General features: G+C 50.3%; 1 protein-coding gene across 7 annotated transcripts in view; it reads left to right on the top strand.

Annotated features, from left to right (window-relative positions):
• The window catches only part of MSI2 (musashi RNA binding protein 2), a 387607-nt gene that overhangs the window by 235986 nt on the left and 128441 nt on the right, over positions 1 to 23180 (top strand). For all 7 annotated transcript variants that reach the window (XR_009347802.1, XM_059147472.1, XM_059147469.1 and 4 more), the window contains exon 7: positions 11545 to 11593. Coding sequence is in view for 6 of the 7 variants with exons in the window: in XM_059147472.1 (XP_059003455.1) it covers positions 11545 to 11593 (49 nt within the window). In the remaining variant the exon portion in view is untranslated. The remainder of the gene's footprint in view (positions 1 to 11544; positions 11594 to 23180) is intronic.

Consider the following 23180-nt stretch of genomic DNA (forward strand, 5'->3'; position numbering starts at 1 on the left):
AGAAAGGGTTCAAAGGAGCCTTGGGGAAGGGATTCCTACACTGGGCGGGAAGTGGAGAGGTGACCTCTGGGTCGCTTCCAACTCCCAAGTCTGTGTTTCTGAGAGGGATGGAAGCTCCCCCCAGTTACCAACAGTCTCTGCAAGGCTGGCGGAATTTCTCAGAATCACAGGCTGGTAGAGAAGAAGGGCCTGAGCTTCAGGACCCCATAGCGACATCCTTGTGACCTCTGGCCCATCACCTCACCCTGCATCGGCTACAGTCAGGGAGAGAGGTGGGACTCTGGAATCTGCTGGTCCCATCTGCCTCCTGTGCCAATGGCAGGGGGCCGTGGGGGAGAGGAGACACTGTGGCATGGGCTGTCTCAAAGGCCAAGGGTCACTCTAAACCCACATTCTTTTCATCCATCCTCTGCAGCTCTGTGCTGGGCAGACCAGTAGAGCCTTAGGAGATAGTAGCTTAATGAATAAATGTGTCATCTTGGCAAACCTCTCCCTCTCCCTCATCCTCCATCCTTGCCGGCCATTCTGTTAAAGGGGACAGGCCGAGGGCCTCTGAAGCCCTGTCCTAGAGCGTCATGCACTCAGGTTTCCTGCCCAGACTCTGGCCTTTCCTGAGTACACACAGGCCCTCCGTCTCATCATCGAACCATGCCATTTACCCACCCTGTTTTCCAGGCAGAAAGGAGATGCACATGACCCAAGGGACTGAAAGCAGGTTTGGGACCTAGGCTTTCCTAGCCTGCAAAACTTCTTTTTCCCCTTCTTCCCAAGCGTACAGCTGCAGCTACGCTTGTCACCATTCGAGATTACATTGGCCACAGGAGATGTGGCTGATTTTTCCATTTGGTCCTGATGTTTATTTCATGCCCATCAATATCAGCCCATATTAGGACAGATGAGGTGGTTATTTACAGGCTGTGCATTTTCACACTTGGTAATTATAAACCCTTCCCCTGTTCGGTCAGAGTCGTGGAGATCTATTTTGGCAATTAGCAGTTTAGTATTTGTTTAATGGGAATGCAAGAGAGTGTTACGGCACATCAGTGCTCCACTAATGATTTGCCTGTCTCCTCTGGAGCTGGCAGGTTTGGGCCTTTTTCACGGTAGGTGAGGCCTGATGGGGAGAGGCTGGAGTGGGGAGATAGGAGCATTAGGCAGCCTGCCTGTCTCTCCCCTCCCCTCACAGTGCACACTTGCACGCACGCACAGCCCGTGCTGTAAACAGGCCGTGCATTTCCAGAGCGCAGCAACCGCCACTCGAAGGCACCTCTCACAAGAGGCCGTTAGGCCAGATGCCATTTCCGTGTGACAGCTGTCACGCCTGCCGGAACCAACTGCTTCTCCTTCAGCTCTCTCTTGGTATCCCTCTCCCACTGCCTCCCTTCCTTCGCCACCTCCTGTCTTGAGCCCTGGCTTGGATCCCCCCAAGGGAGCCTCCTGCAACACCCTCCTCCAGGGTGGGTGCTTCACCTCCCCCCAAACGGAGCCCCCACCCCAACCACGATTCACACAGGCTCTTGATTGCCCTGCTCGATTTTGAGAGGGGGCCTCCTGGGACTGCTCTCCCAAGGACATGCTGGTTCTGTGAGTGGCTGTCCCTTGGTGTAGCCCGTTGGCAGAGGGAAAACACACAGACATGGGTGCGTGCGTGTGTGAGCACAGGGGGGTTAGTGCCCACCGAGCCGGCTCTGCAAGGAGGTAGCCGGGGGGTAGGGCAGTGACAGCGTCTGTCTTGATGGCAGTGTCCTGCACGTTAGGGACTCCAGGGACTCACGGGGGCTGATCCCCAAACTAGGGTTCCAGGACCTCTCTGCCACTTCCAGCTCTGCCACCAGCTTACTCAATGTGACCGTGGAACAGCCCGGTGATCTGTGGGCTTTTCTGCGTTTGCCTGCCTGAAAGGGAGAGGCCCCTCTTCGGTCTTTTCCCGCAGCGCACACCCATCTTCCGAGGTCTTGTGAGGAAACACATGTCTGTCTTCCTGGTTCACCTCATCCGTTCTCTTAGTTTTCTGGTAGAGCTTTGAGGCGGTGTTTGTATGTTCTTCAGACGCCCGTGACACTACCCTGGGCCCTAGGGACTCAAAAGCTAGACCAGCATTAAAGGACACCAGCGGGAAGATGCAGGGATGCTTCTGGTTTCCATACTGGTTACTGCTGGTGTGATCCTCTGCAGGTCACCTAAGCATGACTTCCTCAGCTGCGTAATGGGTGTGATAATATCTCCTTCTGAGCTATTTTGATAATTAAATGAGCTTTGCCTTTGCCTGTGAAGCGCCATTAATGGTAGCTATTACAATAATCGTTGTTTCTTGGGGGACGGTGGAAGAGAGGCATTTCGGAACCTAGCGTCCGCGGTTAGCTTGTGCCGTGAGAACCTCTGAGCAGGAGGCTTTGCCTTCAGGTAAAGAAAATGCCTAGCGCCCAGGAGGGAGCTGCTGAGAGAACCCACACTCTTCTGTTCCCAGGGGCAAGTGTCCGTTTGTTAAATTCGTAACTGCTGTCAGATCCACATTGGGGTGTGTTTCATTTGCTAATAAGTGGGAAAATGGACTGAGCCCACAAGAATAGAAAGAAGTGCAAGGGCTGGTAAAGAAGAGTCTTGCCAATGGGGATGGAAATTTCTGGCCATACTTGGGAATCCTCTAGGAAGAGTTGAGGAAATGTACTTAAGGCACTGAACTGGGTACCAGTAAAACAATGGTTGAAATGGCAAATGTTATGTTTTGTGTATTTGACTCCAAAAAAAAAGTTTAGATGACTTATCAGCAGACTCTTTCTCTTGTTAGTCGGTTAAAAGGGTAGGCATGAGTTTAAACTGTTTCAGGAGAATGCAACGTAGAATTTTTGGACCCTTGGAATGAAGGGAAACGAGCAGAGGGGCCGCGGATACAAAGCCCCGAGTTCCTCGATGGCAGCAGTCCCAGCGGGGGAAGATGCACAGAGGTCCAGGGGGCCGTGGCCGAGAAGCCTGCATATCTGCAGCAAGGTGGTGACAAGAGTCTGAGAGGGGCAGGTAGGCAGAGGCCTGGTGTGCTTGAGACTTCTGAGCCCGCAGCTGAGTCCTGGGCCCAGCCCCCGGTAGCTTGGGGACAGCCAGGGAAACAGGGATGCGTACTAGTCCCTGTTTCCAGGGATTGTTGTGAAGACCAAAGCAGTAAGAGTGTTGCTGGAAATCTTGGTGACGATGGGAGAGGAGCACTGGTGTCATTAGTTTTTCTCAAGCCCTCTTTTCTGTTTTTGGCTAAGCCGAGCTGCTTCTAGGATGGAGCTCTGACTCTCTTGTCCTAAGACCAAGACAAAGCAGGGAGAGCTCCCCAAAAGTAGCCTGTGACAAAGGAGCAGCCCGCCCTGGGCTTTTCTGGCAGAGGGTAGACGTCCAATCTACAGGCAGCCCAAGCCCTATTTGGTGCCCCTTTTTCTTAAGGTTTATTTCTGGGATCCCTCCGCCCCTTCCACCTCTGCTGCCAGCTTGCTCTGTGACTGACTGACTCACACACACACACACACACACACACCCCTCAGCTGTCTTTAGCCATTCAGCTTTTGCTGCCCCTGACCCCTAGGGAGCTTTGAACACTCCTCTGCCAGGCTCCCCCTTCCAGAGTTCCAGCTGAACAGGTCGGGCTGTGGCCTCAGCAGCCCGGGCTTTAAAAGTTCTTCAGGTGATCCTGGGGATCAGTCGAAGTTAAAAAATCAGCATAAACTAATGGGATCCTCCAGCCTGCTTCCTCTTCCTCTTCCCACCTTTCTTTTGGGCAGTGATTAAAGGCAGACCAGCCTCCCTCTTGGCAAGGCTGTGGAGCATACCAAAAAGTCTCATTGCAATAAACGGAGATGCCACGGCCAAGCTTGGGGACAGGAGCAGCTTCTGTCCAGCAGGCTGGAGGGGAAGGAGAGAGCATTTCCACCCCATGTCTTGAAACGGTCCTGGGTAGGGCAGCCTCGGTCTCCAGCTCCTCTGTCCTGTGCAGTCCCGACTCCTCCATGAGCCTCCACTCTTGTGACTTTAGTGCCTTGAGTTTATAGAGCATAATAAGGTCCGTTAAGCCCTACGCACTACAGTATCACGGTATCGCATTTATGGGCGTTTATTTAAACTAACTCTTGAAGTGTTTGAGGGGGAGCAGGAAGCGAAATTCAAGGGCATTTGTTCTGGGGGAGTATGAAGAGCTGGGTTTCTTTTTTTTCCCTTTCCTCTCCCTCCTGTGTCTGACCAGATAATTTAAGGATCATTTGAAGTGCTATTTCCTGCTTTATTCTTGTTATGTATGGCATGTGGGTGTACGTATTTGGATCCCAAGAGGAGTGGGAAGTTTCTCAGTGTGTGTTGGCCACAGCAAAGCTCTGGAACATCCTGACCAAACAGAGTTTGTGAAAGACCAGTGGCGAATTTGATGCTTGTAGATGTTGTCCTGGCAGGCTCTGTGGTCTCTGTTAGTGGTCTGGGCTTAGTCTTCACCAGTAGAGCTTAGGTGGCCATCTCATCGTTTCCTCCTTTTACAGACGAGAAACTAAGGACAGAGAAGGGAGGTGGCTTGTCCTCCGTAAGATCCCAGTGGAGCTGGATTAGAACCTGAATCCTACCCGCACTCTGTGCAACGCTGCCTGCCGCACTCCACTGCCTCCCAGCTCCTGTGGAGTTAGTACCAGTAACTCAGTTCCCTGTAGATTCCTCCTGGGGACAAGTTCTCTGTGTCCCCAAATCAGCATCACTCCCCTGCTGTGTCCTTGGGGAGCCGGAACTGCAGGCAGAAGAAACAGCGGTCTGAGGGCACACTCTGGGCTCCCAACTTTCAGCCAATGGAATTGACCAACCGAATTTTTGACCTCTCTTTCTAGGAGCTTCTTTGCTTTGTGACCTGAAAGGTTTCCTCCTCAGGCATCACATGAGTTGGGCTGGCTGAAATCCCACCTCTGGATAGGGTCAGTACCAAATGGCTACTTCTAAATTCACCCAGCAAGAATGCCTGGCTCACAATGAACCTTTTGACTCATTATAAAGAGGGTTCGCTCATTCATTAAATGAATTAGGATTAGAGAGGCATCACCCACTGGCTTGAGTGCTAATTACTGCCGATTTTCATGGTGCTCACTTAGTGAGGAACATGTTGCCAATTTCTCCTGGCGCTCCTAGGATCCCTGTCTCCAACCTGGCTGCTGGGGTGAGATTTCGAAGCAGTCCTTCCCACAATAATACCTGTAGTCCACTCGAAGTCTGTATCTTGACAGTTTCAGGCTCAGCCCATGTCCCACATTTTACCTGGTTCCAATTCTTTCCTTGCTTTTGTTCATTGTCTAGTATTCTTTGAGACTGCTGAGTATCTTCCAGTAGATTAAAATCTTTAAAAACAAAACAAAACACAGGGATCATGTACAAGTTACCTATTGCCACAAGAATGCTGTGTAACAAACAACCACAAAACCTCAGCGGCAGACAATAGCTGTTTATTTCACCTGTGTTGAGTCCGCTGGGAGTGGTTCTGGTGATCTTGACTGGGCTCACCTGCGTGTTTTGGGATTGACTAACTATCTGCTCATCTAGGCTATCCTCGGCTGCGGCAGCAGAGGGGACTTGGCCCAGCTCCACATGCCTGTCATCCTCTAGCTGGCTAGCCTGGGCATGCCCAATCTTGGTGATGGCAGAAGTATAAGAGAAAACAAGCAGAAACACAAAAACCCTCTTAAGGGCTGACCCAAAACAGGCATGCCTCCCTCATTTTGTTGACCATGAGAAGTCAAGTTCAGATACATGGGTTGGAGAGACAGACTCTGCCTCTTTGGGCAGAGGATCCGCAAAATTACAGAATAAAGGGTGTGGGGCCATTATTGCCAGCAGTCTACCAGGGATTGGTATAACATGCCTCTTATTTGTACTTAGGCTGATTCTCTGCAAATAGTGAATGCTCAGTAAATATATATCACATGAAAGTAAATAAAGTTAACATTAGCTCAGTTTTCTAATCAAGATCAAGTTGGCTGGATGGCGTAGATCATAGCTGGAGTTTATCTGTTAGAAAGAAAGTTTCTGTCACCCTGGTAGCATCCACATTTTTCTTACACTGGCTGCAGGGACAGCTCAGTTGTCACGAAGATGTCCCTCTTCTTGTCATCTTGTGCATCATAGGTTCTACTGTCATTATTTTCAGGGTCTTAGGATATAAATGGATGAGAGACAGGGACAAAGAAGGGAGGACTTTTGCCACGCCAAAGTGTGTCAGCTGCTTCTGGAGGAGAAATTTGAGTTCATGTACTGAGAGCACTGATGTGTGCAAAAAGAGCAAGAAGCAGCCGTGTCCGGTGCCTCCAACCTTTGTTCTCATAGAAAGTGGGGGCCCCAGGCCGGCTGCTGCATAAGTGCTCCCCAGGAGCTCTTTGGAAATGTCAGTACCATAACCTCAGACGCTATAGGGGTGAGGTCTAGGAGACTCGGACAAGCCAGGTGGTTCTGATGTGGATAAAGTTTGAGAAGCCCTGCCCCCACCCCCATGGGCCAGAGAGGCTGATGGCGTAGCTTTGTGACTCTCAGATGGGCTGTGTGCATGGTACACACCTCTGAGGAGGGTACAGTGCGGTCTGAACCCGGCGATAGGCAGAAACACATGTTCAGGACTCACTGGTGCTGACGCACACAGGAGGGCATCCCCAACCATCTTATTTCAAAGTTACTTTACCTTGCCTTTTCATTCACCGGGATGTACCACCAAGATGCCAGGTGGTGTTTGAACCCGCCCTAAGTTATTAAAAGGTATGTTTCTCAAAGTTGGAGTGAGCTCCTTCTCTCAAAACAGACTGAGTGCATGCCAGGATGTGAGACAAAGTATGATGAGGTTCAGATATCTCCTCTCCTTCTTGATGCCTCCAGGGACACCCCCGCGCCAAGACCGCTAGATGGACCCCCGCCTCTGGTACAAGGAAATACATAAGCCTGGGAAGGGGCACTGTCAACACAAAATAAATACCAGTGCTGGTCTTGAGGAGACATCTAACAAGAGTTAATGGTGTTTCCTACTTGAGGTCAGAAAAATCCTTCTGTCCAGCCCCCAACTCTTTGTGTCCTACCTAGCATCCCCAAATGAGGTCTGGGGTTCACATTGAACTTGATGACTCCGAACAGCCAACCAATCTACCTGGGTGTGTGTGTGTGTGAGAGAGAGAGAGAGAGAGAGACAGACAGACAGACAGACACAGTCATCAGTCTGCTCTCCCTAGGATTAAATGTGGGTTACCTTGACTGCTCCTCGCTCCCCCCATGCTGTAGACAGGCTGCTTCTGTTTGATTCACAGGGAACCGTGAGAAACAGCCCCGTATGCGAGGCCGTGTTTTTCATTCTATTCAGTCTTTGTATATTCAAATTCTCCCAGTTTCAGCTCTTGCTGTTCTGCCAGATTTCCATTGCATTGATGGCTTCTCTGAATTAATAAGTGTTTTGCAATCGCAGAAAAGTTTTTCTCCACCAACCCCCTCCCCGCCCACCCCAGCACCGGTCTTATCCATATTGATTTTTTTTTCTTTCTCTTTCCTTTCTAGCTATTTCTCAGATGTTTTATTTTGTAAAGTGTTAATAGAATTTTTCTTTTGCCCTGACATTTTATCTATTCAGGAGGTCTCTGCGAGTCCCATTGTGCGACTGGACTGGAGAGGAAAGAGCTCTATTCTTGACGACAATGGTTGCCCTAAAAAACATACACAGATCCTCCCCCTCACTCCCCAGGATGGAACGAATGTTGGGAGTGTAGCTGCGAAAAACATCCAAACTTTGGAAGGAAAAGACGGAGCCAATTACACCCTCTTGAGGGGTGGGGGTGGGGGGGAGCATTGAATATACTTTTTTTTTTTTTTTAATTCAAAATATTTATTTCCTAAGGAGATCTGGGTTTCAATACCAAAACATGGCCAACACAGAAGGGAGGCTGTTTTCCTTACTGTTAGGCATTTTTAAATAAGCACTTGGCAAACGTCTTAGAAAATGTGGAGATGGGTGTGAAACAGATGTCACGTTTACCTGTGCGACACGCACCCACCCATACCGCAGGCATTGGAATTCTTATCGAGGCCCTGGGGTCTGAGTGTGCGGGACCATATGCTCGAGTGTGACTGCTCTGTGTGCAAACAAACTAGTTGATCTTCTGCTGGTTTTGCTTGAGTGGTGCACGCAGGCGGCTGTGGTGTGTGTGGCCTCTGCAGGTGCCTGGGCGGGGGCGGGGGTGGGGAACCATGGAGCCTGCCTGGCTGCAGAAGGGTCTGGTGAAGGCACCCCATCTCCACCCTACCTCCTCCCCTCAGCCTGGTACCCGGCCGAGAGAGAGGAGCTCCCTGCTGGCGAAGCAGTCACCATGCAAGGCCATTTTCCTCCTAGTCACTGACTTTAGAAATGGGGACCAGAAGGGGAAGGCCCCGGGAGCCTGTTTGTTCAGACTCGGTTGCTTAGCAACCGGGGGGGGGCCTGACTCCGGAAGGGATTTTTTAAGCTAGGCCAGTCCCTAGGTTTGCGTCTGGCTTGCCTACCCCCTCTTCCGTTCTTACCTTGACTTTGCTTTCCCCCTGTTCTATTTGATAGCATCTAGAAAAATAGATTTGATTTGTCTGGAGGCAGCATTTTAAACCTGGTTTTATTGCCTTTGCCCAGTGTCTTCCCCTCCATCAGAGATTGTAGTCTGGGAGGAGTGAAGAATGAATAGCCTATGATTCCATTTCTCAGCTGGCTTCGCGCAAGCCCCCAAACTCATTTTTGTGAACCTTTGAGCTCCAATGAACAGTGCTCAGTCCCTCCCAACCACAGGGTGTGCGCGTGCACACACACACACAAACACACAGACCACTGAAATTGCTCCAAGCTCAGAGCCCTTTGGCTAGCGGCTTTGTCCAGGACCACATGGGTTGAGTTGTAGTTTTATCCACAATCTTGGGCACAGAATGAATGAAGAGACCCGGCTCTCACCTGGCCAAACCGAGTACCATCCCCAGATGAGTAGCTGACTGGCTGGGACAATACCTGTACTAAAGATGGGTATTCTGTTGAAGAATAAAGAATTGGATCCTAAGTACAAGGAGTGGAATTCAAAGCCAACTCAGGTTCAGTAATAGTGACGTTCTTGAGATCTGCCTAGAAATTGAATGTAGGTCCTGAAATCTTATTGCTAGAAATATCCAGAAGGGTTGCAGGATGCCTAGAAAGACTGAGGGAGAAAGAGGAAGAGAGATGGAGGATGACTTTGGTGCTTTCTCCTCTTTGATCTGTTTGCAAAGGTCCTAGCAGGAGTGCGGTATTCTTCTGAGGGAGCCCTAACCAAGGACCACAGACTGGATGGTCAAACAACAGGAATTTATTTGTTCGCTCTTGTGGACACTGTGAGTCCAAGATGAGCAGGGTTGGTTTCTTCTGAACTCTGTCTCCTTCCTTTGCAGCCACCTTCTCCCTGTCTCCTCACATGGTCTTCCCTCTATACCTGACCGGATCCAGAGTCCCTCTGTGTATAAGGACCCGAGTCAGAACTGGATCAGGGCCCATTCTAGTGACCTCATTTTAACTCCGTAACCTCTTTAAAGATCCTATTTCCAAATACAATCACATTCTGAGATACTAGGGATTAAGACTCCAACATCCAAGTTTGAGGGGTGGTGGGCACAGTTCAGCCCATAGCAATCAAGACATTAAATTTCCATTGTGTAGAACTGGAAAAAGTTTAAATATCCACAGAAGGATAACCAAGTAAGTAATAGTATGCAGCAGTCCATCGTATTCACAATAGCTCACACCCGCTAGGATGACTACTATCAAAAAAAAAAAAAAAACCCCCGAAAATAACAAGTGTTGGCCAGGATGTGGAGAAATCGGAACCTTTGTGCACTCTGGGTGGGAATGTAAACGGTGCAGCCACTGTGGAAAACAGAACGGCAGTTCCTCCAAAAATTAAAAGTAGAGTTATCATGTGATCTAGCAGTCTCATACACAAAAGAATCGAAAACAGGGACGCAAGGAGATATGTGCACTTTCATGTTTATTCACCACAGCTCAAACTGTGTATCCGCCGCCGGATGAATGAGTAAGCGAAACGTGGTCTATACGTGCAGTGGAATATGGATGAACCTCGAGGACATGATGCTGAGTAGAACAAGCTGGTCACAGAAAGACAGACACTGTGTGATTCTACTTCTATGAAATCCCATAGGCCCCATTCCCCCCATTCATGGCTTCAGTTCCCCGTGGTCCACCGCGGTCCTAATGCTGGTGACCCTCCTCCTTCCGGTGGATTCTCAGACGGCCTATAGCAGCCAAAGGCTGCGTCACTTCCCTGAGTCATTCACCTCACGTCTTCTCATCACTTAAGCATTTTATCATCTCTCTTCGTCAGTAACGTTACAACCAGATATGTGGGGAAGACCACATTCACATAATTTGTATTACAGCAGATTGTTGTAACTATTCTGTTTTATTATGCCTTGCTACTGTCAAATCTCCTACTGTGCCCAGTTTGCAAATTAAACTTTAGCATAGGTGTGTGTGTCCAAGAAGGAACAGGGTGTGTCTCGGGTTGAGTACTCTCCGCAATTTCAGGCAACCATGGGGGGTCTTGGAATGTCTGCCCTGGGGGATGGGGAGACCTCAGTCACAGTCATAGAGACAGCAGATGGGATGGTGGGTGCTGGGGACTGGGGGGGTGAAGGGGATGGGGGAGTATTATTTTTGATAGGGTAGAGTTTCAGTTGTACGAGATGAAAAGGGTTCCAGACATGAATGGTGGGATGGTAGTTGAACACTGTGAATGTACTTAAGACCGCTGAACTATACAGGAAAGAACGGGGAGGGTGGCAATTTTTATGTTATGTGTTTTTAGCCATAATTTAAAATTTTTTTAATTATGTTTTTAACCATAGTTTAAAATAGGGGGAAAAAAACAGACTATATATATATATATGGAGAAATCGGATATAAATGTAAAATATAAAATATATTTATAAATATAAAATATAAATAAATATAAAATATAAATATAATATATATGTTATATATATTATATTCATGACATCGTCATTTGGGAATTATTTGCAGTATTGTAGTATTTTTTTTTTTAATAATTTTATTTATTCATGAGAGACAGAGAGAGAGAGGGAGGCAGAGGGAGAAGCAGGCTCCCTGTAGTGCAGGGATCCCAATGCAGGATGTGATTCCAGGACTCTGGGATCATGACCTGAGCCAAAGGCAGACGCTTAACAGACTGAGCCACCCGGGTGCCCCTGCAGTATTGTAATATCATATAAAAGGGGGGGGGGGAATTCCAGATACAATATGATTTAAGCTATATTAAAATAGGCATAAGGTTTTTTTCTTTTTTAAGGCCAAAACTAAAGGGAAGTATATCAGTTGTTAACTGCAGTTGTTCTAGGCAGAAAGACGGTGATTTTTTTTTTCTTTGTTTTCAAATAAATTTTCATGAGTACCCATGACTTTGACCATAGAAACCACCCTCCCCCAGCAGCCTATAGCATTTCGTGTATCTCTTCAAAATTCCTAAAGCAGCCTCCCTTTGGTTTGTTTTGCAGGTGGAGGACGCAATGCTGATGTTTGATAAGACGACCAACAGGCACAGAGGTAAGAGCCCCTGCAGAAGAAGGTGGCCCCTTCTGCTGGTTATCTGCGCAGCTGTTGAACATCTGTATTCATCATGGGGGGTCACCACAGCACAAAGAGTCCAGACCCTCTGACAGTTAAAAAATCAGCCACGCCCAACCCATGTTCCGATGTCCCTTTCTGATCCTGGCTTTCTTAGTCTTAGCTTGAGCACTCAGCGATCCAAGTGGAAATTATTCATGGCAATTACTCAGCTGACCTTTCAGTTTGCATTGAAGGAGGTGGTTTAGAAGCACACTGTCAGTCTGAAGAGCGAGAAAAGAAAAAAAATAATGCCCTTGTTGTAGGTTTATTCGATGTGTATGGGGCTTGTAGACTCGGCAGCACCTGTGTACACGTCTGGAATGTTTAGAAGGCTCCACACTTACTCCTTTTTTCTCCTGTGTTCTTCCTGTCCTACCCACCTATTTTAGAAAATAGGTCTCAACTTGGGGGTCTGTGAACCCCTGAAATGATGCACAAAATGTATTAAGTTTGTGCTGTCCTTGGGAGACATTCTCGCTTTGAACAGATTGTCGGAGGGGTTTCTGACCTCCATACCTCCCCTCCCCAAGAAAGGAACATGTTGAAATTATTGCTTTAAACAGAAAATTGGACGAATCTAGAAAATCCTCCCAGAGGTAGTAGAGTCCAAGGTGAAGACTTGGCGTTCCATCTCCTGTTCTCCGGAAGCTCCTGGTTTCTGGGGCTCCTATGAACCGGGTGCTAATGAGCAGAGCCTCGAAAGGGAGGAGGCAGGAAGCAGCGTTCTTGAGAGGAGCCAGAGTGAGCGGTATTTCCTTGCCACTTGGATTGCATTTAGATGTTTCTTGTGTTGTTTACATTCTTGCTGTCACCTGTGATTAGAAGCAGTTACCGAGCTCTGACTATATGTCTCTCCTGGTGGGAGCAGGCAGGCTGAGCGAAAGAGGAAGGCGGTGGGGGGAGAAGGAGGAGGGGCTGTCCTGAGTGTGCCTGGCCGTCTGGCTTCCTGGGCATCCATCAACAGCGTCCTCTGAGGGGAGAATGGAAAGCTGGGTGGGAAACTGGAGCATCGACTGTGTACGGGTGTTGGGAAGGGATGGGGAGGGTAGAGGATGAGGAGTAAGGCAAGGAGAGGGAAGAAAAGAAGAGCTTACAGGGGTAATGATTGCTTTGTCTAATGAGTGGCTCAGCACCCTGAGATCCAGAGAGCAAAGGGAGGGGGTGGGCAGAGAGGGTCAGTTCCCGATTATTCTCCGCCATCTCCGCCATCATCCTTATGGGGGGGGGGGGGCTGTCCCAGCCCTGCTTCCCTGCGCATTATCTGATCTAATCTTCACAGCAGCCCCGCAACTTCGGGAGAATCCCTTAACGTCTTTATCTTGTGGCTCTCAGTTTATGCATCTGTGACAGGGGGATAAGAGGCGTACTTCCCGTAAGGTTGTTCGGAGGTCTAGTGCCCGCCCACGGCAGTGGCTCCTGGGTTTAGCTCTTATCATTATTGTTTTCAGTGTCTTGGCAGTGTTGGGCCTGAAGTGATGGAAGCTTCGAGGGGGTAAGGGACACCCCCCAGGTCAGAGCAGGGGCTCATCCCTAGGACTGCTGTGTTCAAATTCCACTCCTCTGTGGTCTCCACGTGGGGACGGACTTGTTAAGAAGAGTGTTTTCAAAAAAAAAAAAAAAAAGTATGTTTTCATCTACTTATTATCAGGGTGGGCGAGGCCCCTCTGAGTGCGGCTGTGGTGGTCAGTGCTGGAATTCCTCTTCCCAGAAGATTCCCCAGTGGCCTTGTGGCAGCAGCCTTTATCGCTCTTTTTTTGAATATCCACCGATAAAGGGCTTTCTGATCCACTCCAGGTCAGGCCCTGTGTTGGGAGGGGCTGAGAAGTTATCTCAAGCAGTCCTCACGGCAGTGCCTGGAAGGAGGCGTGTCATCTGCCCCCCCCCCCCCCCCGCCATCCCCGGGGCTGGTGACTCCATGCCACTTTATTCGGCTAGTAACAGACACAGGCGGGTTCCTGCTGAGGGTATTGGGCATCCCGGGCGTAGCCCCAGAGGCGGTGCGGGAGGAAGCTCTCCTACATTTCTAACCCAAAGGTCTCTGGCTATGGGTGGCACCTGTTCCCTTCCTCTAGGGCCCTGGGTGTGGTGATGGGGCAGGGTCCTTCTGTGACTCCTGCCTCGAGGTGGAGGGAGGTCCCTCTCCTGGCCCGGTGCTCAGAGTGGCTCCAGGGACAGCAGTGTTCTCCCTCCCACATCAGGACTTCTGGGGAGCATTGGCAGGAAGGAGGCTGGGTGCAGCCCCCTGTGTGTGCTCCGTCCTGCCCCCAGCCAGTTACCAGGGGGAGGACTCCTGTCGTGGATATAGGACTTGAATAATTCATGGGGCCAGAACAAGAGGAAAGGTGGGGAGCCTCTTAGTAAAAAATTATTAAGAATTGCAAGGTGAGGGGCGCCTGGGTGGCTCAGTGGGTTAAGGCCTCTGCCTTCAGCTCGGGTCATGATCTCGGGGTCCTGGGATGGAGCCCACATCGGGCTCTCTGCTCGGTGAGGAGCCTGCTTCACCTTCTCTCTCTGCCTACTTGTGATCTCTCTCTCTCTCTCTGTCAAATAAATAAATAAAATCTTAAAAAAAAAAAAAAATGTTGCAAGGTGACAGCCAAGTGTTAAACTCAGAGTGGAGCTTTTCTGAGCGTGGGGCTGGGTCCGACCTCACAGGCCGCCTACCCTCAGAGCTGTCCTATGTCGATGAACCCTGGGAGGGGTGGGGGGGGGTCCCACTGGTGGTGGGGTAAGGTGTGCCAAGAAGTTTCAGCAAGAAGGCCCCGACGTCCTGCTTCCTCTTTCCTCCTGTACAGACACTTTTTCCCTGGTGTTCCTTCTGTGTAGGGAGGAGCTCCCCCACCCCACCCCACTTTCCAGCCCCTCTAAATACCTGAGCATTTTTATTTGAACTGGATTCTGATGCTGGGGTAGTGCTTAAGTGGTTCAGAGCATTTAGGAGGGGAAAGAATAAAAAAAAAACCCAACAACAACAACTGAGCACCCTGTCACCACAGAAGCACAAATCCTACATATGGAACAGTGGGCCCCATCCATGGCCTGCTGGAATGTGCATTTGGAATCAGGTGATAAGCACAAGAAAGAAAATCCTCCGGCAGCCACCTTGCCCCAACCTTCCCTTCACCTCCTCAGCTTCCTGTTTCCCATTATCTTATCAAGAAGAAAGTGCTGCAGTGGCAGAAGTTAAGGACACCTCTCCCGCTGGCAGGGCTGCCGGCTTTCTTCTTAAGGAGGTGCCCAGCATTAACCCTCAGTGCGGTCCCCACGCTTGCCCGGCACCATCCCACCCAGCTCTGAGCACAGCGCTGTGGGGCAGCCTGGACCCAGGCCTTCTGGAAACCACCCATGTGCCCTTGGAGCTGGGACCGCCGTCATCCGGGAAGGCTGCAGCCGTTTGGCCTGGCAGTCTGGGAGTCCAGTCCGCAGGGCTCACAGAACCCACTCCCACTTCTCTTGCCACCGTGAGCCAGAAGTCAGGGCTGAGTGCCCTCTCACGCCACAGTGGCGACGCCCCACCCCTGTTCACAGAAGCGACAGCCCGTCTTTCTTCTCATGTTACATTCGTACTTGGAGCTCACTTGCACCCTGGGAAAGAGTCCAGGGGAACAGGAGACAATGAGCCCTCCCAGGATGTACGTCCTCCCCATGGAAGCAAGAGGGAGTTCGTTCAGCTTGGGACTCCCACAGCTGTGTGCAGTCTTCCTCCCCTCCGCCTAGAGCAGACCTCCCTCCAGGGCCTACTGCTCCCTGATGCCTGGCCGGGACACATTTCCTACCCACTCTGACACCTCAGGTCTGTCCTCTGCGGAGTGGGGGAGCTGGGCTTGAGAAGCTCCAGGATCTCTGACGTAGGGTTCTGGCTTTTTAGCCTTTTCATGGAGAGAGTGTCCAAGGTTAAGTCCTTTCTCATTTTGATTTTTTAGCTAGGGGAGGGAGGTGAGAGGTTGTGTTGGGTCCCCAGCATATGGGCGGAGGGAGAAGCTGATCTGAGAGGCCCTGGGAATCCTGAAGCTAGGGCTGGCCCCAGTCAGGGTTATAGGGCTGACCTTTCCCCTGATGTTGATCCCTCACAGGGTGCGGCCCACCCTGGGAAGCACATGTGACTTTGGGCTTGCCCTGAGGACATATTGGAATGAAGGGACAGCTGGGAGCCGTCCTCCGAGAGCACTCTGGGCAGATATCCTGAAGGGGGGCGGAATCTGGGGATCTGTAATTGGTACAGTGAGTTTTGTGTTCCCCAGGCCACGTTAACATTCTTGGTGGAAACAGCCTGTGCTTCCTGAGCCATTCTGTACCCCGTGCTGCACCTGCATGTGCTGTTGAATCTTTAGGAAGGTCAGAGGTGGACCCAGCTGCCCAGAGTCCCTAGTTGCATATAAACCCTGCTTATTTGACCCGGAGCCCCTGCTTTCAGCTGCTCCGCAAGCCCGCTGCAAGGCAGCGGTTTATTTTTATTTATTTATTTATTTTTAGGATTTTTATTTATTTATTTTTATTTTTATTTATTTATTTTATTTTTATTTTTAAGATATTATTTACAGAGAGCAGGAGCGCACAAGCAGGGGGAGTGGTGGAGGGAGAGGGAGCGCAGACTCCCCACTGAGTAGGTAGGGACCCTGATGTGGGGCCCAATCCCAGGACCTGGAGATCATGACCTGAGCTGAAGGCAGTTGCTTAACCGACTGAGACCCCAGGTGCCCCAACGCAGTGGTGTAAAGCAGGGGATTTGCTGACTTTTAACTCTTGAGCACCTCCTTGTTATGGTTCTTTTCCACCTTCCCTTCTTGCTGGACTGTGATGCACCTCCATTTCAGACAGAGAAACTGAGGCATGTAGCGTTTTGGAGGGCCAGGTAGGAGCTAAGCGGCTGATAAAAGCTTCCACGAGATTCTTTGTGCCCAAGGGGCAAGAAAGAAGGTGGCTTTCCCATTTTCTCAGTCATTTCATTTGCTCTCTAAAAGCTGTTAGAGGTGGTCTGAAAAATATTGGGCTGATCATCAAAGGATTTAATCGTTGGGGGAAAGTTTGTTGCTTTACCCTTGCAAAACGCAGATAAGATCTTCAATGCAGCATTAGGTATTGATCCCAGAGTGGGGCTGGTCAGGAGGGGCTGGAGGGAAGATATACAAAGTTCCGTCCTGTCCAATAAGCGCTCTGGGAGGCAGAAAGGTGAGCCGGAAGGAGGGAGGAAGGGTGGCCTGGTTTGGATCTGTCTCTACTGTCCCTGCGTCAGCCCTGGTTGAGAGAGTGGAGGAAAGTGGGGATGTGGGTTGCGGAAATACATCTCAAGTTCACCTCCTCATCAGGGAAGGAAGCCCCCACTGTGAGTGTCATTCCACGGGAGCCTCGGCTGTCTCTCTCTCTGACCCCAGGCCTCTAGATTCATAAGCCCGGCATTGCTGGTCCCTCCACATCTGGCCCATCAAGGGAGGGCTGTGTGGTTGGGAGCCCAGGGGAAAATGAGTCAAGCCTGGAGAGGGTCTACTGGAGAGGGAGTGAGTATAGAGGAGAGACTTGGAGCCAGGCCTTCTCACCCCCCATGGCTTCCGTTCCCCAGCAGGTCTGTTTGCTCCAGAATGTTGCTAGAGGCAAAGGGACAGAGACACTGAGAGAGGATGGTCAAGCTCAGAGTGACAAGGACTCCTCTCAGTGCTGTTAAAGGGCTTCCTGTTCAGTGCCATGCTCATGGCCATGGAGAGGGCCAGGGGTTCTGCAGTACTGATGGCAGCCCAGGTGGTTTCATGAACCGCCCCCCCAACTCCCGAGGGCACCGTCACCAGCAGGCTCCCTACATGGAGGGTCCTTTGCCAGGGTGGCTGTGCCCTACCAGGAGCTGTGAGGCCAGAAGGGCACCCACTGGGCCCGTGTGGCCAAGGGAGAGGCTCTCCACAGGCTCACCTCCAGGCAGTGGGGCTGATGGAGCTCTGCTTCTCCCTCAAGGCTTGCCCGGCAACTCTGTCCCAAAAAGCAGTTGGCTAAAGTTGAAGGTCTCCATAATTTGGGTCATCAGTTTATTTATTAAAGTGGTGCCAGTAAGATGTCACTGAAACTGTGCTAGAAGATAATGCTTTTCAAAGGAGGAAAAACAGCCCTTAATGTCCTGACTACCTGCCAGACACCTACTTTTGAAATTGACCTCTGACGTCCAAACTGACTGTTTTATGTATGCTAGACATGGTTCGTGATTGCCCTGTAATTATTTGTTTATTGGTGCCTACTCCCCAAAGCTGGCGGGGGTGGGGTGCAGAATGTAAAAGGAGTTCCACAAAGGCTGAAACTAAATGAAAAATGGAAAAGCATGGCTTCTTCTGTAGGTATGGGAGGTCAAAGATAATGTACGTATGCGTTTTTCCTAATGAGAGTCTAGCATTCTGACCTTACCTGAAGAAGAAGGTTTGAACTCTACATCCGGTAGGTGGGACTCTGTGGGATGGAGGAAGAAGTCCCTCTGGGCTGGAGAGGGTTGTTGGGTGGGGTACGAAGGGCGGCAGAAATTCCTGGAATCACGGCTGGTGAGGACACCTGGAGTCCGGCTGGTATAGTCATGCCTTTGCATGGTCCCCGCCTCCCAGAGCTGCCTCTTGTCCCCTGGGCACACTGTCGATGGCAGTGGACACCTGTCGAGTGCTACCCCAAGTCCGAGATGTATCGAGGGGTTAAAGCAGTAACTTCATCATGATTAGTACTGATTGCATTTCTGTACCTGCCGGCGGTCTGTTAGAAGCCACGCATCCCAGCCAAGGGATTTGACCACACAGAACTTTCAGTTCAGTCTGTAGAATGGCGTGGCCACCAAGCATGCCACTCGGGCTCTTTAATGTAAGCAAAGGGTCTTGATCGCATCGGGTGATCATCTTCTCTTTCCACAACGGACGGTATTAGTGTGGGACAACTGCTTAGGAAGGATATGGATAAACCAGGATGCTTGGAGAGAGTGCTCAGAATGAGGTAGCAACTCAATATGATTATGTCCTCTCCCGACCACCCCTGGGAGTGAAGGGACGTAGGGAGCAGGGCGAGGGCGACTGGCAATGACGTGGATGTTAATTGCTGCCTTTGGGTACTTGGAGAGATTCCATTGGAAAACACTTCCGCGCATTCTCGAAGTTGGTCATGCTTCAGTTAGAATGGGGGAGAACTGCCAAGTCCTGTAGTGCTGTAAATGGACCTCCAGGCACCTCTCTGCGCCAGATGCTCGGAGCCCGGGGTGCTGGCCTCCTAGCCGGTCTCATTCTAAAGCCAGGGCTGTATAACGGGGGGTGGGCAGGCTTGTACGTGCCCAGCATGAGGGGTGCAATCCAGCTTCTTCACTCCTTGTAGGGCCTTGTTCCAGGGCTGTGCTACTTTGTACTCTCCCCCCACCCCCACCCCCCCTCCAGCCAATAGCACATTTCCCTCAAGGCCTGACCTGTCACCTGAGCCATCTCAGGACCTCATCCGGTCTATCAGGGATATGCAGCAAGGAGGGGGGAGGGGAGGAGGTGGGGTACAGAGCCACGGCCCCCAGCCTGAGCCATCTCTCAGAGACCAAACCCCGGAGCTGTCTGCACATTTATTTTCTCCTTAAATAAACACTATTAGCTTTCCCGAGAAATTGGTGCAAACATGACCTCGCAAATAACCAATTAAAAGGGCAGGGTTGAAGGGGAATGTGCATTTGAGAACATGCAGAGGAGGCCATTAAAGATTCCCGTAGATACCCCAGCCCTGGCAACATCGATCTGAGACTTTAATTTTATTTCTGACAGGAAAGCAAGGAAAGCGCTTTAATTTTTTTTCTTCCCCCTGCGCTAAGTTCCGGAAGCGCCCATTCCGGCGCTGTCTCTTGAGATATTAATCAGCAGAGTAGCTTGGTTTCTGTTCACCTGCTTTTCTTTATAGACTCGGAGGAAGACAAAGCCCTCGGCTCCCTAGCAACGGGGCCGGGGGGCATAGGGCGCCCAGTGCCAAAGGGAGCCTGTGTCGCCCGGGGGATCTGGCACCCCGGATGGACTGGGCTTTCTGGAGCTGAAGTATAAATCTGAAACTTCTTTCCTTTGGAATAAACGCCCTGGCACCAGAAGGGTGGTGAGCTAATATGTCTTCCTGCCTCCCTCCTGGCAGTGGCCCATGGAAGCAGAAAGGGAGTGGGCCCAGGGTCAGCAACTTCACTGACCCAGAAATGGTGTTTTGTAGAGCAGGACAATGAGGCTTTTGTTGGGCCCTGTTCCCAGAGAGGCCCGGCTCCGACTCTCACGATGGGTTTGAAGATCTTGGTGAGGGCAGGGCGTGGGGGCCTGAAGGCAGACAGGCCTTCGGTGTGGCGACTTTTTGGAAAGCACCCCATTTCTCAGCACCCCAGCGCTGCTAGGGGCCCGGGAACCGGAAGCCAGGGTGGCCACCTGCCTTGGGGACTCAGGGTTCAACCCACAAGGAGCCCCGTGGCTGTGCCGCTCCTGACTCCAGCGCCTGTTCCAAGCCGCGCCAAGCAGAGGCCTCACGCTGGGCCATCTGCCTCTCTGGGTGGGCACGGTATCCTTCGAGACCCTAAGTTTTGCAGGCCGTCCCCACTTCCCACAGGTGTGATCTTACTAGAGAGCTTTGAGCCCCGTTTGGCTCCCTGGTGAGGGTAAGCCTCCTGCTCCGTACTGGTTAAGTGCCCACAGCATGAGCACATCTCATTTCTTTTCTTTCCCCCTTAAGGAAGACTGCTGGAGGCAAAGAAACTCCAATCCATGTTTGAATTTGTAAGACCCTAATCTTTAAAATAATCTTCCCCTTCCCTTCACACACAAAACATACACTTGGGTGTGCCTAGTCTGTTTCTGCAAGGGTCCCCACAGACCTGGTCACAAAGCATTAGAAAGGCCTAGGGGGTAATAACACACACCCTAGAGTCAGGCAGCTGGTGTTTGAAGCTGAGCTCTGTGACTTGATGGCTGTGTGACCTTCGGTAAGTTACTTACCCTCTCTGGGAGTCAGATTCCTCATTTGTAAAATAGGAAGGATGACAGGTTAGCCTAAGTCTTATGGCAGTTAGTAAGTGTAAGGGACTTGGAGGCCTGGCCACTGTGAGCGCCTGAATTTTTTGTTGTTGTTGTTGTTGTTGTTGTTGTTTTTTAAGATTTTATTTATTTTTTTGTCAGAGAGAGAGAGACCAAGCAAGCGCACAAGCAGGGGGAGCAGCAGAGGGAGAGGGAGAAGCAGGCTCCCTGCTGATGCGGGATTTGATCCCAGAAACCTGGGATCAGGACCTGAGCCGAAGGCAGATGCTTAACCGACTGAGCCACCCGGGCATCCCAAGCACCTGAATATGTTTTCTGCACATGCCTATAGATTCCCAGACGCAAATATACATAAACAAAAAGAGCCTTCACTTCTGCGGAAGAGGATTAAATGCCCAGAGGTACAAAGATAGGAAAAAAACATTTTATTGTATACCTGTTTACTTTTTGAATTTTTGTACCATGTGCATTTATTACCTGTTCAAACATTTACTTTTTTAGTGTAAGCGTTTAAAATTCATTCCAATTTGAATTGTAAATGCAGTGATACAACAACATGAGAGAGAGTTTTCAGAAGAAAAAAAATTCACCTCCTCCCAGCTCCCTAACACAGTAACAGTTGTCACCGCCGCCTTGTTCCTGACATCTGTGTAAATGTTTTATAGAACTCGGTTGTAATGATCCGGCTGGTACAAGGGGCGGCGTCTCATGCTTGGTTGAATGAGGTGTGGGCCCCCTGCTCATCTGAGTTTTCTCTCCTGCCAGGGAGAGGGACCAGGTTGATCTCAAACAACATTTTTGATTAAATGCAGCCTAGGATCCTTTTGCCTCGGAGTTGCCTTTTTCTTTCCATAAACAGAGAGTCAGAGAGATAGATGAAGATTTTCTTAGTAGTTTCTGCTCCTCCCAGACAATGTGCTATTAATAGAAGAGGCAGCCTGGTCCCGGTCTGGAAAGAAACATGGTTTGCCTGAATTTATCTCAGGCAGGAGGGGAGAGAGGTCACATGGGAGACCCTCCATTCCCAGAAGTTTAAAGTGTTTTTTAACTATTTAATTATTTGAGAGAGAGAGAAAGCGAGCACAAGTGAGGGAGAGGGGCAGCGGGAGAGGCAGAAGCGGACTCCCCACTGAGTAGGGAGCCCAACGTGGGGCTGGATCCCAGGACCCTGGGATTAGGACCTAAGCTGAAGGCAGATGCCTAACCTACTGAGCCACCCAGGTGCCCCGCAAAGTACTTTTCAGTTAAAAAAATTTTAAAAGCATTTTCCTAACCCAAGTTGTGATTAATAAACATGTGGGAACCTTACATAATATGGCAAATACGGAATCTCCCTTGTGTCCCTCTCGCTTATAGCTTAAAAGACCCAGGAAGTACCCAGTTAATAAAAGTGGGGAGGTGTCTGGGCCATATGACAAAGGGGTGAGAGCTTCAGTCTCATGTCACACTGCTGGGTTCAAATATCAGCACTATGACCAATCAGCTGTGTGACCTTGGGCAAGTTAGAAAGCTTCTCTGACCCTCAGTTTTCTCATCTGTTAAGTGGGTAATGTTATTAACTCACAGACTCAGAAGGCGTAAGTGAGGTAATTCATCTGTGTGAAACATTTGCTACTTAGGAGACCATCTTTAAGTGTTAGCCTTATTACTCTAACAACTCCCGTTGTTTTGCTCCTACTACCATTACTGTTGCTTGGCAGAGAAAGGCCAGGGCTTGCCGATTGGAGAAAATGTTAACACTCCAGAGTGCTGCGTGCAGATGCTGTCAGGTTGGCCAAGATGGGAGAGTACTGCGGGTTGAATTGCATCCCCCCCCTCCCCGCCAAAGGGGGAGTCTCAACCCCTCTGAGCTCAGAATGACCTTACTTGGAACTAGGGTCTTTACAAAGGTAATCAAGATGAGGCCATGTTGGGTCAGGTTCACCCCCTATGACTGGTGTCCTTCTAAGAGGGAGGACATGTGAAGGCAGACACGTGGGGGAGAAGGTCATGGGACCATGAGGGCAGGACTGGCGGTGACACAGCCGTGAGCCCAGGATTGCTGGCAGTGCCACAAGCTAAGAGCTCAGGACAGGTTTGCTCATGGGGACACTGGAGAATGTGGCCCTGCCAACACCTTGATGCCGGGCTTCCAGCTTCCAGAACTGTGAGACACTCAACTTCCTGTTGTTTTTAGCACCCCCAGTATGTGGCAAGCTGTTAGAGCCGCCCTGGGGAACACGCAGAGGACGGAGCAGCACTCTCGGCAGGATAGGTGCCTCTTTCCGGGCCACGTGTCCATGGCAGGCTGGCCTCACTCGTGGTGCGTCCCCGTCATGTCATGCTGCTCCCGCGGCAAAGCTGAGCACAGGGGAAATCTGAGACCATGGCCCCCAAATCCTGACAGAGTTCGTGACTTTCCCAGGTTGAACTTAGTCAAAGACGTGAAATTGACCTTCAGGTGTTACATGTATTTTTCAGTAGAAACACTCAAAGAATTCTGAGATTTCATTTTTAATTTAGTCCTCTTCAGAGCTCAGTCATTTCTTTGGAAGCCAAAG

Source organism: Mustela lutreola, chromosome 15, assembly GCF_030435805.1.
Source record: "Mustela lutreola isolate mMusLut2 chromosome 15, mMusLut2.pri, whole genome shotgun sequence".
NCBI classification, from domain to species: Eukaryota; Metazoa; Chordata; class Mammalia; order Carnivora; family Mustelidae; genus Mustela; species Mustela lutreola.